This window comes from Jaculus jaculus, chromosome 16 (genome assembly GCF_020740685.1).
Source record: "Jaculus jaculus isolate mJacJac1 chromosome 16, mJacJac1.mat.Y.cur, whole genome shotgun sequence".
Lineage (NCBI taxonomy): Eukaryota > Metazoa > Chordata > Mammalia > Rodentia > Dipodidae > Jaculus > Jaculus jaculus.
Window position 1 is genome coordinate 5,796,788 of NC_059117.1, and position 20,808 is coordinate 5,817,595.

The 20,808-nt window shown below is 42.7% G+C and overlaps 1 protein-coding gene across 2 annotated transcripts in view; it reads left to right on the forward strand.

Annotated features, from left to right (window-relative positions):
* Positions 1-20,808, forward strand: part of Hecw1 (HECT, C2 and WW domain containing E3 ubiquitin protein ligase 1) — a 290,938-nt gene that overhangs the window by 168,654 nt on the left and 101,476 nt on the right. For both annotated transcript variants that reach the window (XM_045136063.1, XM_045136062.1), the window contains 2 exons: positions 4,040-4,115; positions 9,723-9,892. In XM_045136063.1, coding sequence (XP_044991998.1) covers positions 4,040-4,115; positions 9,723-9,892 — 246 coding nt within the window. The remainder of the gene's footprint in view (positions 1-4,039; positions 4,116-9,722; positions 9,893-20,808) is intronic.

Sequence of the window (20,808 nt, forward strand, 5' to 3'; positions counted from 1 at the left end):
TTCTGGAAAGTATAATTTTTTTCCTTGACTTTCTTTTTTCACTTAGCCTAAATGTGTTTTACACTGATACACAGGAACATTAACACTGTTCATATTAGTGGAGGACCATTACAGACAGCTCTACATTGCTGGCATGAACTTCCATCAATGTCACAAGAAGCTCCTTATTTCTACAGATCCAAACAGAGAAAGGAAAAGAAAAAAAAAAAAACAACCCACAAACCCAGGCATGGTGGCGCATACCTTTAACCCTAACCCCAACACGCAGGAGGCAGAGTGGGGAGGAATCAATGTGAGTTTGAGGCCACCCTGAGATTACATAGTAAATTCCAAATTATCCTGGGCAAGACCCTACTTTGAAAATTAAAATAAATAAATAATACCTAAGGCTAGGTACATACATTTACATTCAAACTACCACAAGAACCATGTAATATCTTAACATATATGTACATTGAGTGAAGTTTAAATCAGGGATAGCATTCCATACCTTCAAATATGTATCATTTATTTATAGTGAACCATGCAAAATCCTTTCTTCTGTCTTTTTTCATTGACTTGTATGAAACATTACTGTTAGCTGAGGTCTGGGTGCTGGACAATAGCACCCCAGAGTTTCTCACTGCTACCGAACTCAGAGTTGTTGGTCAACCTCTTTTCCATGTTTTGTTTTAAAGAAATATGGATTTATAAGTGAAAAAAAATTTTTTGTTTATTTTTATTTGAGAGTGGCAGACTGAGAGAGAAGGAGGCAGATAGATAGAGAGAGAATAGACGTGCCAGGGCCTCCAGCCACTGCAAATGAACTCCAGATACATGCGCCACCTTGTGCCTCTGGCTTACGTGGGTCCTGGGGCATCTGACCCTGGATGTAATGAGAGCAGACAGAATACTGTGTCTGTTGCCACGTCTTCCCTGCCAGCATGGAATGGATTCCCTCAGAGCTGTAAGCTAGAATAAACTCATTGCCTCCGTACACTGTTTCCCGTTGGGGGTTTGTTCACAGCACAAGTAACTAATATACTCTGTCTCCAGCTCCCAAGCACTGGACTTTCAGGAAGTTTCTGCCTACAGTCCTCTTACCAGAGAGGCAGAGATGGGATCCCCTGGGCTGGAGATTGATAAGGACACCCCACATCAACCTCTGGCCTACACACATGTGCATGTGAGCCTGAACATATATGCCCACACACACCTGAGCATGCATGGATGTGCAATACTGCACATACCACAAGTTTTCTGCACTATAGTACAGCATGGAACATGTTCGAGAATGGGAAAGTATTAAAAGGCAACTTCAGTCACCGTTGCAGCGTGCTGACGCCGCACCGCACGAGCTGCTCCTGGCTGGCGGCTCGCAGCACAGCACGGCTCTCGGAAGTGGGCCTGCGCTCCTGGAGGCCGCTGTGGCCACTGATTTCATCTCCTCAGCTTTGCATATGTCTTAAAGATCCTTTTATTGCCCAATTTGTGACTTCGGGGGAGATATGTAACAAGACAACTTGTCACCTTTCAGGTAAACAGACACTTCCTGTGGTAGGTCACCTTTTGCTAATCAGTGATCCCACATGGGGAAGACACACTACTTTCATATAAAAAGTAAGTTAACCTGGAACAGAAAATGTATGTCAAGCTGGACATGGTGGTGCATGCCATTAACCACAACACTGGAAAAGTCAAGGTAGGAGGATCACTGTGAGTTCGAAGCCACCCTGAGACTCCATAGTGAATTCCAGGTCAGCCTGGGCTAGACTGAGATCCCGCCTTGAAAAACCAGGGGAAAAAAGTGTGCCAAATTCAGAAAACAGCCAAGATGTGTTCGATTGAAAAGTTACAGAGTAGGCAGTAAATACCTCCACACGTTCTAGACTCATAATCCTAGAAGGTTTATGAAAGTGATGTTTTGTTGTGCATAAAAGAAAGTTGTATCCTAAGGGGGCACGCTTGGTGTAGAGATTTTTTAACTGGGAACCAGAGACTTCATCATGTGAATCCAAGTATCCCACAGATGAGCCAGTCCAGGTACTCCATGACCGAAGTAGGGGTTTTTAAAAGAGGAAAAGGCCAGGCGTGGTGGCGCACGCCTTTTAACCCCAGCAGTCAGGAGCCAGAGGTAGGAGGATCGCTGTGAGTTCGAGGCCACTCTGAGACTACATAGTGAATTCCAGGTTAGCCTGGGCCACAGTGAGACCCTACCTCGGGGGGAAAAAAAAAAAAAAGAAGAGGAAGAAAAGGCTGGAGAGATGGTTTAGTGGTTCAGGTGTATGCCTGTGAAGCCTAAGAACCCAGGTTCAATTCGCCAGGTTCCACATAAGCCAGAGGCACACGCTGGCACATGCATCTAGAGTTCATTTACAGTGGCTAGAAGCCCTGGTGTGCCCATTCTCTCTCTCTCTCCATCTGTCTCGAATAAATAAAATAAAAAGAGGAAAAGCCCACAACACGAAGGTATTTTGCGGCCTTAATGATGTCCTTGAGGACTGAGCAATACCAGAGTTGGGACTCTGACCCAGCGTTTGGGTGAAGCCCCTACAAATGACTTACTTCCTGTAACAACCAAGCGATGGAAAGGACAAACACACATGAAATGGGCTCTCCAGGGTGAGGTCAGCCATGTCCTGACTCACCCAGCCAAACTGTGCCTTACTCTGGTTCCTTATTACCAAATCAGACTCTACGGGACAGATTTCTATGAAAGAGGCTGACAGGGTCTTGTCTTTTTAATCCAAGTCTCATCCCATCTGACGCTGACATTGGTCCCTCCACTGAGCAGCCCAGCCTGCGTGAGATGCCCCCACCTTGAGCCTGCCAAGATTTGCTCACAAGCTGAAGTCAAACACATGCAGTCACATGGGGGGGGGTCTGCTAAGTCAAGAGGAAATGATGTAAAGACCCTTTCGTACTCCCCTTGACCTAAGCTATTAACTCTAGCAATATCCAATCATTAATTCTGCAAGGGACTGGGAATAGCCAATCACGACTCTTACAGCAGCAAGTATCCTGAGAGAAGGAAGAGAAAAATCCATTTATCTGTAAACAATGACCTTGAGCAAAACAATACTAAATTTTATTATTTTTCTTTTTCAAAATAAATTATCTTTCAAATAGCACTATGTTGACTCGCTTGACATTCAGATTTAAAGTTCAATCTTCTATAAACCTACAACACATTCCAAGGTAACTAACACGAGTCATTCTGACTTAAGGTAAATATTCAGGATCATCTCTGAATAAAATCTTTCTAGAAGAGAATGAAACCAAAGACTCATTGTTTTGGCTAACCAATTAAAATATATTGAGATATGTGATGGGATAATGAAATGTTTCAGCAACCTGATTTGCAGCAAACTGTAGATGGCTCACCTGAAAATTAAGTTCCTCTTAATGATATGTTCACCATCATTCCTAGTGAGCAGTTTTCTGGAAATCTCTAAATAATAATAAAAGCAACAATGTGTCAGCTTATACTGTGCTTTGCTAAATGGCAACACAACATAATCATAACTGTAAGCCTCTATCAGCCTTATTCGTCTGCCTTAGACGTTGCCTTAATAAATACTTTTGGGTAAAGCCAGGCATGGTGGCTCATGCCTTTAATCCTAGCACTCAGGAGGCAGAGGTAGGACGATTGCCGAGAGTTCGAGGCCACCCTGAGACTACATAGTTAATTCCAGGTCAGCCTGGACCAGAGTAAGACCCTACCTCGAAAAAACAAAATAAATAAATAAATAAATACTTTTGGACAATTTGAATCCAAAAGGGCATTATGTGTGTAAGTGGTTACAAAGTACCTAAGGTTTAGTAGTAATTATGTCTGTTGATTTCCATTTCTGTGGAAAGTACCCCTCACTCCCACTAAAATATCTTCCATTGCTGAGAAAGACACTTGTTGCTAGAAAATTCATCAATAGCTGTTCAATAAAATCATAACCATGTTCCTTTTCTTGCATGTGGCTGGAGAGTTAACTGTGCTTAAGCATGTCTATTTAGGGGTATTGGTACCCATTTCAATGCTTGTCTCCCATTTCCCTTCTTACAGATTTTTAAAAACACTGGCTCTGAGGAGACTGTCCAAGGGCAAGGGAGTCGCAGACTGATCAGCTTTTCCCTCTCAGGTACGTGTTGTTCACCTAGAAGCATTATGGAGAGAGTAGAAATCTCAGCCGCTTCGGCTTGACCCTATCTAGAAGCTTTCTTAGCCAGTCTGTGCCTCAATTTCCTCACATTGGAAGTAAAAAAAAAAAAAAAATTATCTGTCCAATCCCTCTTGACCAAGTAAGGATAATGGAGAAATCAGCAAGTAATAAAGAGGCTGCTATCTGCCCTTCCCCCAAAGCCAAATACCAGTCAACAGTTTTCAGAGGGGAGTGAAGGAAAGCCCAGGAAGAGTAATCCAGTCCTTCAGTGACCCAAAACCTCTGCTGAAGCCACCTTAGTAAGATGATCAAAGATGAGCAGCTTGGGCTAGAGAGATGGCTTTGTGGTTAAGGCACTTACCTGCGAAGCCTAAGGACCCATGTTTGACTCTCCAGATCCCATGTAAGCCAGATGCTCAAAGGTGAGGCGAGCGCAAGGTCAGACATGCCCACTAGGTGGTGCAAGCGTCTGGAGTTCAATTGCAGTGGCTGAGGCTCGGGCACACCAATTCTCTCCCTCTCTCTCTCTTTCTCTCACTATCTCTAAATTTTTTTTTTAATTTTTAAAATTTTTATTAGCATTTTCCATGATTATTAAAAAAAATCCCATGGTAATTCCCTCCCTCCCCACCCCCACACTTTCCCCTTTGACATTCCATTCTCCATCATATTATCTCCCCATCACAATCATTGTACTTACATTTATACAATATCAACCTATTAAGTACCCTCCTCCCTTCCTTTCCTTTCCCTTTATGTTTCCTTTTTAACTTACTGGCCTCTGCTACTAAGTATTTTCATTCTCACGCAGAAGCCCAGTCATCCGTAGCTAGTATCCACATATGAGAGAGAACATGTGGCACTTGGCTTTCTGGGCCTGGGTTACCTCACTTAGTATAATCCTTTCCAGGTCCATCCATTTTTCTGCAAATTTCATAACTTCATTTTTCTTTACCGCTGAGTAGAACTCCATCGTATAAATGTGCCACATCTTCATTATCCACTCATCAGTTGAAGGACATTTAGGCTGGTTCCATTTCCCAGCTATTATAAATTGAGCAGCAATAAACATGGTTGAGCACGTACTTCTAAGGAAATGAGATGAGTCCTTAGGATATATGCCTAGGAGTGCCATAGCTGGGTCAGATGGTAGATCAATCTTTAGCTGTTTTAGGAACCTCCACACTGATTTCCACAATGGCTGGATCAGATTGCATTCCCACCAGCAGTGTAGAAGGGTTCCTCTTTTTCCACATCCCCGCCAACATTTATGATCATTTGTTTTCATGATGGTGGCCAATCTGACAGGAGTGAGATGGAATCTCAATGTAGTTTTAATCTGCATTTCCCTGATGGCTAGTGAGGTAGAACATTTTTTTAGATGCTTATATGCCATTCGTATTTCTTCCTTTGAGAATGCTCTATTTAGCTCCATAGCCCATTTTTTGATTGGCTTGTTTGATTCCTTATTATTTAACTTTTTGAGTTCTTTGTATATCCTAGATATTAATCCTCTATCAGATATATAGCTGGCGAAGATTTTTTTCCCATTCTGTAGGTTGCCTCTTTGCTTTTCTCACTGTGTCCTTTGCAGAGCAAAATCTTTGTAATTTCATGAGGTCCCAGTGATTAATCTGTGGTTTTATTGCCTGAGCAATTGGGGTTGTATTCAGAAAGTCTTTGCCAAGACCAACATGTTTAAGGGTTTCCCCTACTTTTTCCTCTAGCAGTTTCAGAGTTCCAGGTCTGATGTTAAGGTCTTTAATCCATTTGGACTTAATTCTTGCACGTGGAGAAAGAGAAGAATCTATTTTCATCCTTCTACAGATATATATCCAGTTTTCCCAACACCATTTGCTGAAGAGGCTGTCTTTTCTCCAATGAGTATAAATTTTTTTTTTTAAATGAGCATCTCAAAACAGCACCTTCATGAGAAAAGTCTATACTGGAACCCAAATAAATACTGTTAATTTAGCCACTTTTCTGTTGTAGAACTGTGCATCAATCCTGTGACCCAGTGAATGCTACCAAACTATTGTATCCCAGCCGTTAGTCAATATTTTTTAATTGATAGTTTAGAGTAAGCTGAGTTCTTAGTTTTTGTGAAACTTCTGTGGTTCTGTACTATGTTGACAATGGGGAAACTAGGGAAAGAAATTGTAGGAAGTCTTTGCATTATCTTTGGAACACTTTTGCAAATCTGAAATTATTTCAGCATGAAGGGTTTCAGAGGCCCTGAGCTGCTCTGGCTGAGGCGGTCCACGAAGCCCAGGGCCTCACAGGCTCTGTGAAGACACAGTGCCATGGAGGGCAGGAAGCGCACTGAGCAGCTCTTGGAATGTGACGTTAGCTTGGCAAGAGGACAGTGCTGCCTTGGGCGTCAGGGGTCCGAGGTCCAAGACAGGACGTGCATGAACCTCTGCAGGTGGTAGCACTGTCACCCAGGGCTTAGAGAAAAGCTTACAGCTCCTGGTTTCCTATTCTCGTGTCCCCATTGAAATGCTTCAGAAATAACAGCTATGTTAACCTTCAAAAACAGTAGTAGTCAGCTGGGCGTGATGGTGCACACCTTTAATCCCAGCACTCAGGAGGCAGAGGTAGGAGGATCACAGTGAGTTCAAGGCCACCCTGAGACTGCATAGTGAATTCCAGATCAGCCTGGGCTACAGAAAGACCCTACCTCAAAAAAACAACAAAAAATACACACACACACACACACACACACACACACACACACACACACACACACATATCTCTCTCTATATATAGTAGTAACCAAAAATATCACACAATTCCATGCCAGAAACCAAAAGGAATTATTGCGAATCAAGCGCTAGTAAGATCCTAAAGTCCAAGACAGATGCCATCCAGGGAAGTAGGGTGGTGCTGGGGAAGGAACATGGTCTCTATTCCTTGGCCCCATTTTGTCTTTCCCATGCAGTCACGGAACCACCTGATAAGGTGACCCTGGTTAACTCATATCAGAATGCCCCCTGGTGCATCTTTGTATTACACCCATTGCAAGATGACGTTTCCAAGCACTGAAATGTGACCAGGGTTAAAACGTTGGCTGCTAAAGAAGCCAGCCTGGAATTGGGTGTGATGCCCAACCTTAAGGTCAGGAGTTATCCCTATGTGTTTACCCCACTGTGCCCATCTATGAAAAAGCAAAAACAATGTGAAAATGTCTAAATACAACTTGTAAAAAATCAAAGTAAAGTAGAAACAATTTGAAAATGTCAAAGTTAGTTTTATGCCTTAAAGAAAGACAAGAGTGAAAGCTCTCTTAATCTAAAGAAAGCCCACAAAGATTCAAAATGTCGACTAGACCCAGGTCAGCTCTGAGTATAAAAGCAGAGGTAAGGGTTTCAACAACAACCTGCCAGACAACCAAACTAAAGACAGACAAGCATACCAGATCTGCTCATGGAAAAGTGACAGAAATTTTGAGTCGAAGGCTGTCAAGTATGAGACACAAATAAAGAAAGAAAGAATATCCATTCAAGATAAAGTGATGCATTTTGTTGATAGACTATACTAAAGATAAATCAAGTGTATATCACTCATTTGCTTGTACATTGAATAAAATACAGGAAAGAATGAGATTTAAGAGATGGGGAAAGGTGATAAGGCAGTTCTTCAAAGCTTAAAAAATAAAAACATAGAACCTCAAGTTCATTTGTTTTCTACTGTTGCTATAAAAAAATTATTACACAGTTAGTAGTTTAAAACAACATAAAAGCATTCTTAACCAGTATGAAGGTCAAAAGTCCAGGGTGAGTCTTGAAGAACAAAAACCAAGACACTAGTGAAACTGGATGCTTCCCAAGACTCCAGTGAAAATTCATTCCTGCCACACGCTCTGTGGCACCGTGGCTGCGTCACTCGTCCCCACGTCTGCCGTCCTCTCCACGTGGCTCTTCTCACCCCATCTTTCAAGGATGCTTGTAATTACACGGGGTCCACCTGGGTATCCAGGAGAACCCACCCATCTTAAGTCAAAACTTATTTAATATAGTCACAAGGGTCAGAGGTCGTGGGTGCAGACATATTTTGGGGCTGTGACTTTGTCTATCGCCATCATGGAGGGACTGAAGGGGAGTCCTCAAAAGCGCCATCAGAGAGCCACTGAGAGCCCCCGGGGACAACAGAGGCTCAACCCTCCCTGAGATCGCTGTCAGAGTCCCTCAGGAACGTCCTCACACAGAACATGGAAAGGATGACAAAGTGGCCTCCATGGTCTCAGTGAAGAAGTCAAAACAAACAGAACAGAACAATAATGGAAGAAAACTTTTCCAAGATAATGATTTTTTTTTTTTTTGGCTTTACACAAAAGACTGTCAAATACAGGATGAAAAACAAGACCAATTGCAGAAAACAGCCCTGAAACAAGCTGCAGCATTTACGAGTGCCACTGTGGAGCCGGGTGAAGGACATGCTTTAGTTCCAACAGCCCAGCTGTGACAATATGCATTGCGACTGTCTTCTAGTGACCTGCAGAAAGTCACGCTCGGCTTTCCGCAGAGGGGTGTGCTAGGTCTGAGCGTCCTCTGCTCAGCACGGCCAAAGCTCCCGGACTGACTGCGGGGAAGATTGAGGCACTGAACCACACAATGTTTGCAGTCTAGGCCAAGGGGGCTACTCATCAGTGCCAGGGAGCTGGGAGAGCCCCGAAACCCACACTCCATGACACCAGCCAAGAATCAGCCACACACAGGCTTGTGTCCTCGACCGCTGTTTGCACTTGTCCCCTGACTCCGCTCTTGTGGGGCGACCCCGGGGGACAACCTCGGGGCCTCTGCCCTTCTCTGATGCTCTCCTCCCTGGCATCACAGTCTCGCTGCAGAGACAAGCTTGTGTCACCTCACTAAATCAGTAAAATGCGGACTTTTTGTGTAAAGTCCACATTTATTGTCAAACTGCAGAACATAATTTTTGTGTGTGTCCACCTTGCAGAACAATTTCGTATGTTGCACCCATCAAATTCCCAGTCAGTTCTCCTCCCTCTGTGACCAGCATCTTTCTCAAGGTGACCCTTGACTCTCACGTAGCTAAAGGTATCTTAACCTGCCTGTGGAGCATCAGAAATTCGGTCTAGTGAGGGCCAGTGCCCCTCTTGTGGAATGTGTACTGACCACCACAGCAGCTGGATTGATAAGGAAAGCGGAGCTTGAAAGATGGCTTAAGCCCTAGCCGAGCAAAGTGCACAAAACACTAAGGAAAGTTCTCTCGACCTCGGTCAGCGCTGAGCCTCGGAGCAGGGCTGAGTCCCACAGCAACCTGCCGGACAGCAAAACGAAACACAGACTGACACAAGGACAAGACCCTCTCATGGAGAAATAATAGAAATTTTGAGCTGAGATCTATGTAGAATAATTAAGAAACACTGAGGAATATTTACTCCAGATTTTAAAAAGATGTATTCTGTTGACAGGCTACAGTAGAGAAAATGGCTTGCAATGAAGGGAATATGGTCAACACATTGAAAGCAGCCTTCTGGGTTTTGAATGAATTTTTATTACATAGGGCTTGATATAGTTAACCTTGCTAATATATACTTAAATTAGTATACCATTTGTTTTATAGATTTCCAGGCTATGGGGCTGAAGAAAGGGATGTTTTTCAACCCAGACCCTTACCTGAAGATTTCCATTCAGCCAGGGAAGCACAGCATCTTCCCTGCACTCCCGCACCATGGGCAGGAGCGGAGATCCCGGATCATCGGCAACACTGTGAACCCTGTCTGGCAGGCAGAGGTGAGTGTCCGGGGTCAAGAACAGGAAGGAGCAAAGTGAGATGACCGGCCGCGGGCCTGTCCCTGTGTTTATCGCCTTCTCATGGAACGTAGATTCTGCTGCTAAACCATGACTGTAGGACTCGGGCCTGGACAAGAACCCATGTTCTCTGTGGGCTGCGACAGTCACTCCAGACAGCACCAGGAGTCTCTCTAGGTCAGTAGCTTGAGAGCACAGTGTGTGTGTGGATGGAGGCCCAGGAGGCTCAGGGCCAAGAGTTCGCGATGTCATGCAGAGAGTCCAAGTCCAGCTCTGCAGGCACACAAACCTAGGCTTAAGCCCTATCTGGGCCAGTTAATAATTTTGTAAATTTTAGGGGGGGGTCAGTCATCCTCCGAGCTGTGGAATATCCTTACCCATCTATTATTGATGGATGTGTGCTCATTCAAGGCACCTGCTTTAGACAGGCGTCTTCCTTCATTGTTCAAAATATACCACCCATGTCACAGGTATGGGATTTTCAAGTATCCTTGGCAAGAAAATGCAGTGTAATATTTAGGACCAGGCCTGTTTCATGGCCTCAGAGGTTATGCTGCCTTCTTGCTGGGCTCAGATTCCCTCTCTAGGGCTCCACAGATGAGCTTGTGCTGATCTCTGAAGTAGACTCCTGGGAAGGAAGTTACACTTGGACTTCCCAGGAGCTGGAATTCTCAGCAGATGCTCAAACACTGACAGCCACTGTGAAGGAATAAGGAGTTGTATTGTCAGTCATGCATTTCTTTAGTCCAGGCTACCCTCACCAGTGACTTCTGGACCCCTCTTCACATTCCTGTAGATGACACAAGATGCTACAGGAAGTGATAAACTTTTTTTTTTAATTTTTAATTTTTTTTAATTTATTTATTTGAGAGCAACAGACACAGAGAGAAAGACAGATAAAGGGAGAGAGAGAGAATGGGCGCGCCAGGGCTTCCAGCCTCTGCAAACGAACTCCAGACGCATGCGCCCCCTTGTGCATCTGGCTAACATGGGACCTGGGGAACCGAGCCTCAAACGGGGGTCCTTAGGCTTCACAGGCAAGCACTTAGCCACTAAACCATCTCTCCAACCCAGGAAGTGATAAACTTTTATGAGCAATTCCTTCTACGACATTCTTCATCAAGGCATTGCAGTCTTAGGAAACATTTATAAAATCTACACCATTGGAATGATCTGTGACAAACATGTCAGCTAGAATCCACTTAAAAGCTCTGGAATGATTTCTGATTTTTGATTTTAAACTGGATTTTGCTCTGGCAGAACCCTAACAGACGAGCTCTCTCCTTTTTCCTTGACCTTGTTCCTTCCACCCACAGTGGTCCAACTAGAGGTATTACATTAGCAAATGTCATTTCAGGGTTGTGACTGTGTTGTCCCAGCTCAGTAGTACAGCACTTGCTGAACATGCCCAAAACTTGCATTTAATTCCTGGCACTACCAAACACACACATACACAGTGCCTGATTACTCAGTGTCAGTCAGAAACTGCCTTTGTGCCCTCAGACACTGGCACCCAGAATCAAATGGGGCAAAAGCAGACACTTACATTCTGCCTCATCAAGTGTCCCTGATGAGGTTCATGTTGAAGATGATCATTTCCTTAAGTTAAACAACTGGAGACTGAAGTGGGACTTGAACCAAGGATTCAAAACTGTGCATTCAACCCCTGAACCATCCTCCGCTTCTCAGTGCATAAAGATCAAAGGCAGAGCTCCTCGCACAGCATTCAGGGCTCCTGTGCCAGGCACTGCTTTCATTGTGCAGGTTAGGGATACACTTGGGCCTAAGTACAGGGAAGCCTGGCCAGCCTGCACCGATGCCACAGACAGGAAGTAGAAAGTGCGGCTGTTGAGTAAGCCACCATGCTCCCTGCATCTGCCCACCCCGCCATCCTTAGCTACGTCCTGTCCTCATCTCATGAAGCCACAAGCCCCAGTTCCAAGCAGGAAAAAGCAGAAAGTCAAGTAAACCTTCTCCATACCAGACTGCTTTCGTTCCAAAAGAAAAACCCTTTCCAGCAAACACCATCGCTTTGCGCATTACCTCACCACTGCACAGCCTGGGTCTTCGCTCTGCTGACTAGTCGAGAAGCAGGGAGCCACGTAGACAAGGGTGCTGAGCCGTCAGCCACCTGGGCGTTCCGTGTCTTTGTCTTCACTCCTTGCTGCTGTCCACCTCAGAGCCCCAGTGGCGAGGTTCGCCAGATGCCCATGTGCTTCCACCCAGCCGTGTCTCTGTAGTTAAAGGTGCTTGCTTGCAAAGCCTGTTGTTTCGGGTTTGGTTCTCCAGCACCCATGTAAAGACATATGTACAAAGTGGCACATGTGTCTGGAGTTCATTTGCAGTTGGCAAGAAACCCTGGCATGTGCCCACTCCCCCATCTCTTGCAAATAAATAAATAAAAATATTTTTTAAAAATCAAAATGCCTCTGCCTAACCAACACACCTACTAACTCCAATGCCTTCATCAGGCCTCAGATAAAATGTGATTGTGTGCATTTAATGGTCACTGATTATCTATCTGATTTAAATTACATCCAGGAACTAGAGATGGTAAGATGACTATCACATATGATTTTCTTTCCTGAGGAGTTCAGTGTTTTGTGGGCAAAGACAGGAGTGTTAAGGAAACAATCTGTAACACCATGGTGAAGTGTGCTGAAAGTATTTGCCTCTGAGACTGGTGAAGGATATGAGGTCTCATGTAGACAGTAATTCTGAAATATTCATAATTTAAATCAGATAATCAGTGGTCATTAAACACACATACACACACGCACAATCTGAGCTCAGATTCCCAGAACCCTCTTAAAATGACAAGCATGGTGGCATGTGCTTGTCGTCACAGCCCTTGGGAAGTAGAAACAGGGACTCCTTGGAAGTCAAGCGAGTCTAACTAAAATGGTGAGTTCTGAGTTCATTGGCAGATGCTGTTAAAAAAAAAAAAACTATGTGGAGAATGACCAAGGAAGATGCATATCTATGTCTGGCCTCGCATGCCTGCATACTGTGTGAACACACACCTACACATGTATGTGCGGCCACACACATACAAGCATGCATGCACACACACTGTTGCAGTGAGGCTCGTATTGCTGGCAGAAAACACCTGACCAAGAGCAGATTGGTGGGGGGGGGGGGGGTATTTTCACTTACAGACTCAAAGGGAAGCTCCACGATGGCAGGGGAAACCGATGGCATGAGTAAAGGGTGGACATCACCCCCTGGCCCACATCAGGTGCTCAACAAGGACAGTGTGCCAAACACTGGCAAGAGGAAGCTTGTCATAACACCCATAAGCCCACCCCCAACAATACTCGGCTTCCAGGAGTTTTAAACTCCCAAATTACCATCAGGTGGGGTCATGGCATTCAGAACACCTAAGTTTGCGGGAGACACCTGAATCAACCCCCCCCCCCCCGCCACACACACACTGTTCACATGCACATGCTAAATAAGATGAAATTATCAGGGGAAATTAAGAGGAGTACATATTAAACATGCTATAAACTAGAATGAAGAAGAAATTGCATGTTGATTGATGTATTTCTCCTTACTATTACTACAATTAGACATTGCTTTTGTTCCAGGGACACTCTCCTTGATTTTCAGGTTTGTTTACTTTCTTGGAGGGATGTAACGAGCCTGTTTATAGTTACAGTTACACAGAAACAGCAGCAGCTGAAGAGGCTTGTCTTGTACATTCAGAGAGCTCCTGCAGAGAGACTATGCAAGCCTCACAATAAAATAAGGCACTCCTAGAAGCAGCCTCTTGAGAAATCCCAAGTAGACTGAGACAACATTAAGTGATATCCCAGAGATGTAATATTGGCTACTCTTTCCTCACTCTCTTGTAGGCCACTTGCATATGTTACTAGCCTGTGCCAAAGTGGCCCCAAGATGAGAAGATGAGGCAGACGAAGCATTCTGATGGGGTTGACAGCCTAATGTGGGAGAGAAACAGCATAGTTATGTAATTTCAATGAAGATGAGTTGTGTGAAGGAAAATCATGTGTTTCTGTGAGATGCATCCCTGAAGGGGCTTCTTAGATAACAATGGGCCACAAAGCCATTCTGAGTTGCTTTTACATGCATAAACTGGAAATTCAGAGACACAGCGACATAGTCAGACCTGTGTTTCAAGGAGGCTCAAGGACCATGATTTTGGCCTACTTAAGCAAGCAGGGAGATCACTAGACCAAGCATAGTTAGTGTGTCGGGCTGGTACTGGGCACCAGGGAGGGTGGGAAGAAGCAAGAGCCAGTTCCTTGAAAACCATACAGAGGGATTAGGATTTTATTCCCAGTCTGGTTGGAAGCCAGTGGAGTATTTACAGAAAAGAAGCACATGTTCTGACTGTGATCATGTCACATCCTCCCACTGGCACACGTGAGGTGGTCTGTAAAGAAACAAGGGCATACTGGCTTCTGCTGGGATCTGAGAGTCGCCTGTGAGACATGAACTGAAGAGCACATGGAAAAGCGTATGAGATGACGACAGAGTGCTCAGAGCATGTGAGGCAATGTCCTGAAAGAGAAGAGCAAGTCAGCCAGCTCTTCAGCCGCTTCTTGTCACAGGGATAGGAGGGAAGTGGAAAGCTACTGACGTTTAAAGAGGAGTTTGCTGGCATCCCAGCCCAAAGAGACCAAAGGGAACTAAGCCATGTGCTAGGCTTCCCAGAATTCTGGGACACAGTGTGGGAACAGAACAAACCATTAGGCAAAGAAAAACCTCAAGAAAAGCCAGACAGCTTTCAGGCCCTGATTTATTATCCAACCTCAGAGACAAGAGAAACTGACTGATACTTATGACTTATTATTAAAGCTACTGGATATAGATTTTAAGTATTGTTTTATATTCACTTTTATCCATAAGAAACTAAACATTAATGATGGAAAATGACTAAAACTGCCCAACTCTCTTAAAAATTAAACAAAAATCTTTTTTAAAATCTATGATTCAGTCAATAAACCAAAACAAAACATAGAAAGTACTAGAACTTGATAATAAATGTTGGGATGGGCCTCATGGCATTCATCTGTGATCCAATTACTCAGGAGGCAGAGACTGGAGGAATGCCGCAAGTGCCCATGAGGCAGAGACAGGAGGATTACTGAAAGTTCAAGGAAAACTTGATCTACATAACAAGATCCAAACACTTTCTAAGGAAACTAAAATAATAATAATAAATGTATTCACACCTAGATTAGTGCTATACAGCTGAATTATAAGGAAGGAACAATGATAATCAGTATCCAGAGTTTACCAAAACTTAAAAATGGAGGGAAGTCTGTTAGTATAATGAAGATAATATGAGAAATCAATGAATTAGAAAACAAATCACAGTAGAATTAACAAAGCTACAAACATAGTGACCCTACACATATTAAAAAATAAGAGTCTCTGTATGCCATAAGCTAAAATATTTTAATGACTGCTTAATTTTTGCAGTTTAGTTTTTAAGTTGTGTAATTTATTTTCTTGCAAAATAAGATGTATTATAAAAGCTTTAAAAAAGTAATGTAGTATTACAAACATATTTTTGCCAAACACTTGAAAATTTGGATGAAATGGAAAATTGGGAGTAATACATTTTACTAAACTGACACAAAAATCAGTAGATAGTCCTATATCTATCAGGAAACTTAATATGCAAGTTAAGGCATTTCCAGAAAGAAATCCCTACACTCAGATATTGTTACCAGTGAATTCTCACATTTAATAAGAAAATAAAAGTCATCTTAGCACTGGAGAGATTGCTTAGCAGTTAAGGTGCTTGCTTGCAAAGCATAAAGACCCATATGGTGGACTCTCCAGGTCCCATATAAGCCAGGCACACAAAATGTGAGGCAAGCACAAGGTCACAGATGCATGCAAGATGGTGCGCATGTCTGAGATTTGATTGTAGTGATTAGGGGCCCTGGTTCCACAATTCTCTTCTGCACACATGTGCTCATAAAACAAAGGCCTGTCTCTTGGACTTGCCTCAAGAAAAAATCATATAAAATGTTTCAGGGTAAAGATACATGTTTTGCAAGGCCACCAAAATTTATGAGGCCAACACAAACTTTGACCAAATCTAATGTCGATACTAGAAAGACAAATTACAGCCCAAACTCTTATGAAAAATCTATGCAACTATCCCAAGCAAAATATTAACTATTTGAATCCATAAAAAGGCCAATACTTTGCCAAATAGTGTTTACTTCAAGGAAACAAAATCAACATTAGAAATATTCTCCCAGGGGCTTGGGAGATGGTTTAGAAGTAAAAAGGCACTTGCTTGCAAAGCCTTCCAGCCCAGGTTCAATTCCCCAACAGTCATGTAAACCCGGATGCAAAGTGGCAAACATGTCACATCAGTCTGGAGTTCATTTGCAGCTGCAGGAAACCCTGGTGCACACACACACACACACACACACACACACACACACACACACACACAGGTATTAGCTCCCCCCCCCCCCGCACCCATGTCCCTGTCTCTTGCTGAGCTTCAGCTAAAATGGGAATGGAGCAAGAGTTCTCCAAAAATGGGAAATTTTTCACTTTCATATTTATGCTTTTATTTTTATCCTTATCTTTTCTGAGGAACAATTTACATAATTTCTTAAATACAAAAATGTAAATACACTCTACTTAAAATGACTGATTTTGATGAGCTTTGATAGTTGTATATGATCATGAAATCATCAACGTATTAAAGACAGAATATTTTCCTAAAAGACTCCTATTCCTTCTTTCTATTTCAGACCTGACTATATCCCTGTCCCCAGACAAACCCCAAATTATTAGCAAACATAGGTCACTCTCATTTTGTAGCGCGAGTACTATAAGCGCTCTTTATTTCTGACAGCGCACACCATGTCTGTGAGCTTCTTTCATGCTATTGCAGTTTGCACTGCTGAGTGACATCCGATAGTATGAGCAGCTCACATCGTCTGCCCACTCGCCAGTTACCGGATGTTATTTGGTAAGGGTGCTTTTACATACTGGGTGTTGTGAGCAATGCTGTTATATCCATGGTATTACCACTATTATTATTAATTTTGCTCTTCTCTGGCCGGAAGTATGTCCAAGCTCAGGCTTTTGCTATAACAAAATGCCACAGACGGATTAAAACAGGGAGCTGACATGCTCAGCTCCCAGAGGACCTCCTCCTGAATCCAGACAGCTGCTTTCTTGATAAATCTTTCATAGTATAAGACAGAGGGGAAGAAGGCAGCTTGAAGGAGAGAGGAAGGCAGGGAAGGGAGCACAGCGATGGGACTGAGAGATGACGCCATGTATGTGAATTTTATGTATGACTCCTGACTTTTTCTGATGAGCTGGCCCAGTGTAATGAAACACGCCTCTTTGTTTGTGGCAGTGTTCTTTGGAAGTCTGTTTTACCTCACTTTAACATAGCACATCTATCGTCTTTGTTTACTATGTGAAAATCATATCAATTTCCATTCACTTACTTTCAAGATATTTATGTCCTCACATTTAAAGTTCACATCACATGCACAGATAATAACTGAGTCTTGCTTTTTACCTATTATGAGAATCTTTCCTCTTTCAATAGGACTATTTGGTCTATTAACTTTAAAGTGATTTTTCATAGAATTTTATTTAGGGCTATTATTGTATTTCATTTCTATTTGTCTTCTGATTCTTGTCTCTTTTCTTCATTCCTGATATATTTTTTGGAACATCTGAATATTTTTGGATAGCTTTTCAGATTCTATCTACCCATCACATTTTGGCAATGTACTTTTTCATGGCTCTTGTGTGTGTGCTGGATGGAAGGGGGGCTCTGGGGAAAGAGCCTCATGTATGCTAGGCATGTGCCCTACGATTGAACTGTATACCCAGCCTCTTTTTATTTGTTATTTTGAGTCAGCGTTTCACTAAGTTGTCCAGGCTGGTCTTGAACTCATACCACAACCCAAGTGGTTTTGAACTTGTGACTGTCCGGCCTAAGCCTGTGGAGTAGCTTGGATTACAGGCTAGTACCACCAAGCCCAGCCCACCATTTTCTTTAAAGTAGCTTCAAGGACTATAATAGCACTTTTTTATATTTTAATGGTCCACATTGGGCTACTATTGTATCATTTTAGCATTCTGCCTTGATTTTTTTTAAATCTAATTTTTTTCTTTAACATCATTTCAACATAGAATTCTTCCTTTGCTGTTTCTTGTCAGTGCCAGCAGCACCTAATTCTCGTAGTTGTCACCTATTTTAATGTCTGCTTAACTAATTCTGTCAGTTATCACTCATTTCAATGTCTCCACTTAACTAATTCTGTCAGTTATCACTTATTTCAATGTCTCCCCTTAACTAATTCTGTCAGTTATCACTTATTTCAATGTCTTCACTTAATCTTCTTCCTTGGCAGGCATTTTCAGGTGCTATCCCCAACCCATTTTGATATTAATTATTCCACAAAATGAAATGTTTCCCCAATTATTTAGGCCTTCTTAACATCTCTCAGCAGTGTTACATAGTTTATTGTTAAATTTAATAACAAATATTTTGTATTTCTGGTTTTATTATTACTAAAGTCATTTTTATTTCATTATATTTTATTTTCAATAGAATGCTACTGATGTATAAAGCTCTACACTTAGGTCCACAGTCTCCAGGAAGAAAAGAGAATTGCTCAAAGATTACTATAAGACCCAAGGAGTTTTAACAAACTTTGTTAAGTTTAAAGTAGATTTTTAACCTTAGTCTTGATGGATTAGACATTGAGAAAAAATTTAATCAAAAATAAAATTGCATCTTTGACCTAGACAAAACAAAAATAGTATCATAAATACAAAATTATATTTACAAAAGAAAGTGTTCTCTGAAATACACAGCCAGGGTTGGTGGGTGTATGAAAAGTGCTAAATGGCAGCACTCTTTCCCAAATTACAAAATGGGCTTGGGGCTGGAGAGATTGCTCAGTGGTTAAGGAACTTGCCTGTAAAGGCTAAGGACCCTGTTCAGTTCCCCATTACCCACGTAAAGCCAGATGCACAAGGTGCCTTATGCATCTAGAGTTCATTTGCAATGCCTAGAGGCCCTGGTGCCTGCCTCTCTCTCTCTCTCTCTCTCTCTCTCTCTCTCTCTCTCTCTCTCTCTCTCTCTCTGTTTCTCTTTCTCACTCGTAAAAGAAAAAGAAAAAGATAGGTTTAAGTTTCCTGACACAGACATCCATTGTGTAAGTACAAAACCAGTTCTTTTACTGACAAAAACAGCTGTTGCTCCTTTAAACATCTCTCTCTCCCTTTCTCTGTCTCTGTCTCTGTCTCTCTCTCTCTTTCTCTCTTTCTCTCCTAACTAACTCATCAGTGGGATGCAATGTCATTTTAGATGCTAAGTACTTCTCATTTCCAAAGAATTCCTGAGGCTGGATTCAGAAGCACGCAGCTAGATGCTCCCGAGCTGAAGTATTCTTGGCACCTAACTGCTAGCGGCATTTCCTCAGCCTCTAACAAAGAGATGGAAGTAGATTTGACGGCAGCAGTGAAACCCAAGGCCTGATTGAGGAGTTACTCTTTGGAAACCATTTCTGATGTTGCTTTTCTTTTTTAAATTTTTGTTTATTTTTTTCCATTTTCATACATACATGTATATCATGTATTCTGAACATATTCTTCCAAATTCCCCTAACTCCCCTCTCTTATCCTTCTCCTCTTCCCATGAACACCCTTCTGCTTCCCTTTATCCCCACCTTACTCTAATGCCTTGTTTGAAGCTGCTGAGTTAAAGTAGGGTTGCTTGCTTGATCATGAATGGAAGGTAATCGACTGTGGAGTGGGCAACCCACCAGTGGCTACACCACTGATGAACCTGACTCCCCCTCTCCAAGGGCTCATTAACTGTCCTGGGAGGCTAAGGACGTTTTCATGCCTAGGTCTAGTATAAAAAATAACATGCCTAGAAGAACTCTAACCCAGAACAGGAGGTGTCTCAGGACATTCTGACCAAACATTACGCCTCTGTTTGCTTGGAGGTGTTTCTGGAGAGGAATTTTAGATCTTCAGTGGTTTGCATGAGCACGTTGTCTGAGGCAAGCTGCTGGGCTGTACTGAAACAGAAGTTTTGGTCATAGAGATATTAGATTTCATGCAGAAGTAGGCACTAATTATTTGACTGTTTTTAAAAGGCTAAGATAGCCCAAGATAATTTTGGCTCTGGAGCTGTAATGTTCTGACTTTCCATACTCACCAAAGTCAGTCACAGAAGTTCTAATACCATGTGGGGCTTTGCTCTGGTAACTTTATCTTACAGTTCCCTGTGAGTCAGCATCCTGTTCTGTGTTGCAGGGGCCACTGCCATCATTGCCCCACACTGTTAGGGAGCGTATTTCTAGGATCTGGTACAGAGGAAGCTGAATAGGTAGAAAAGAAGTCTTCAGGAGAGAAGCAGTAGAGCCATTAACAAAGACATCTCTGGACTACAGAGATGGCTCAGTGGTTAAGGCGCTTGCCTACAAAGCCTAAGGATCGATGTTCAACTCTCCAGAGCCTACCTTAGCCAGACATACAAAGGTGAGGCTAGCTCAAGGTCGTACATGCTCACTACGTGGTGCAAATGTCTGGAGTTCGATAGCAGTGGCTGAGGCCCTGGCATGTCACTTCTGTCCCTCTCCCTCTCTTGCTCGTTTGAAATTAATAAATAATAAATTAATTAATTAATTAATTCCTGGATCATAATATATCCACTAGCCATCATGATCTAGGTCTGATTTTTCTTTCTCAGCCTCTGTATCTGCCTAAAATTTACATGGGACACCCAACGGGGGCATAGTACCTAGTAATGACGAACATGGTATGGCCTGACGAAGAAAAGATAAGGGAAGCAGACATTTTGATATGAATCACAGGAGTTAATTCAAATCTTTGGATGTCCCTGCTTGAAGTTA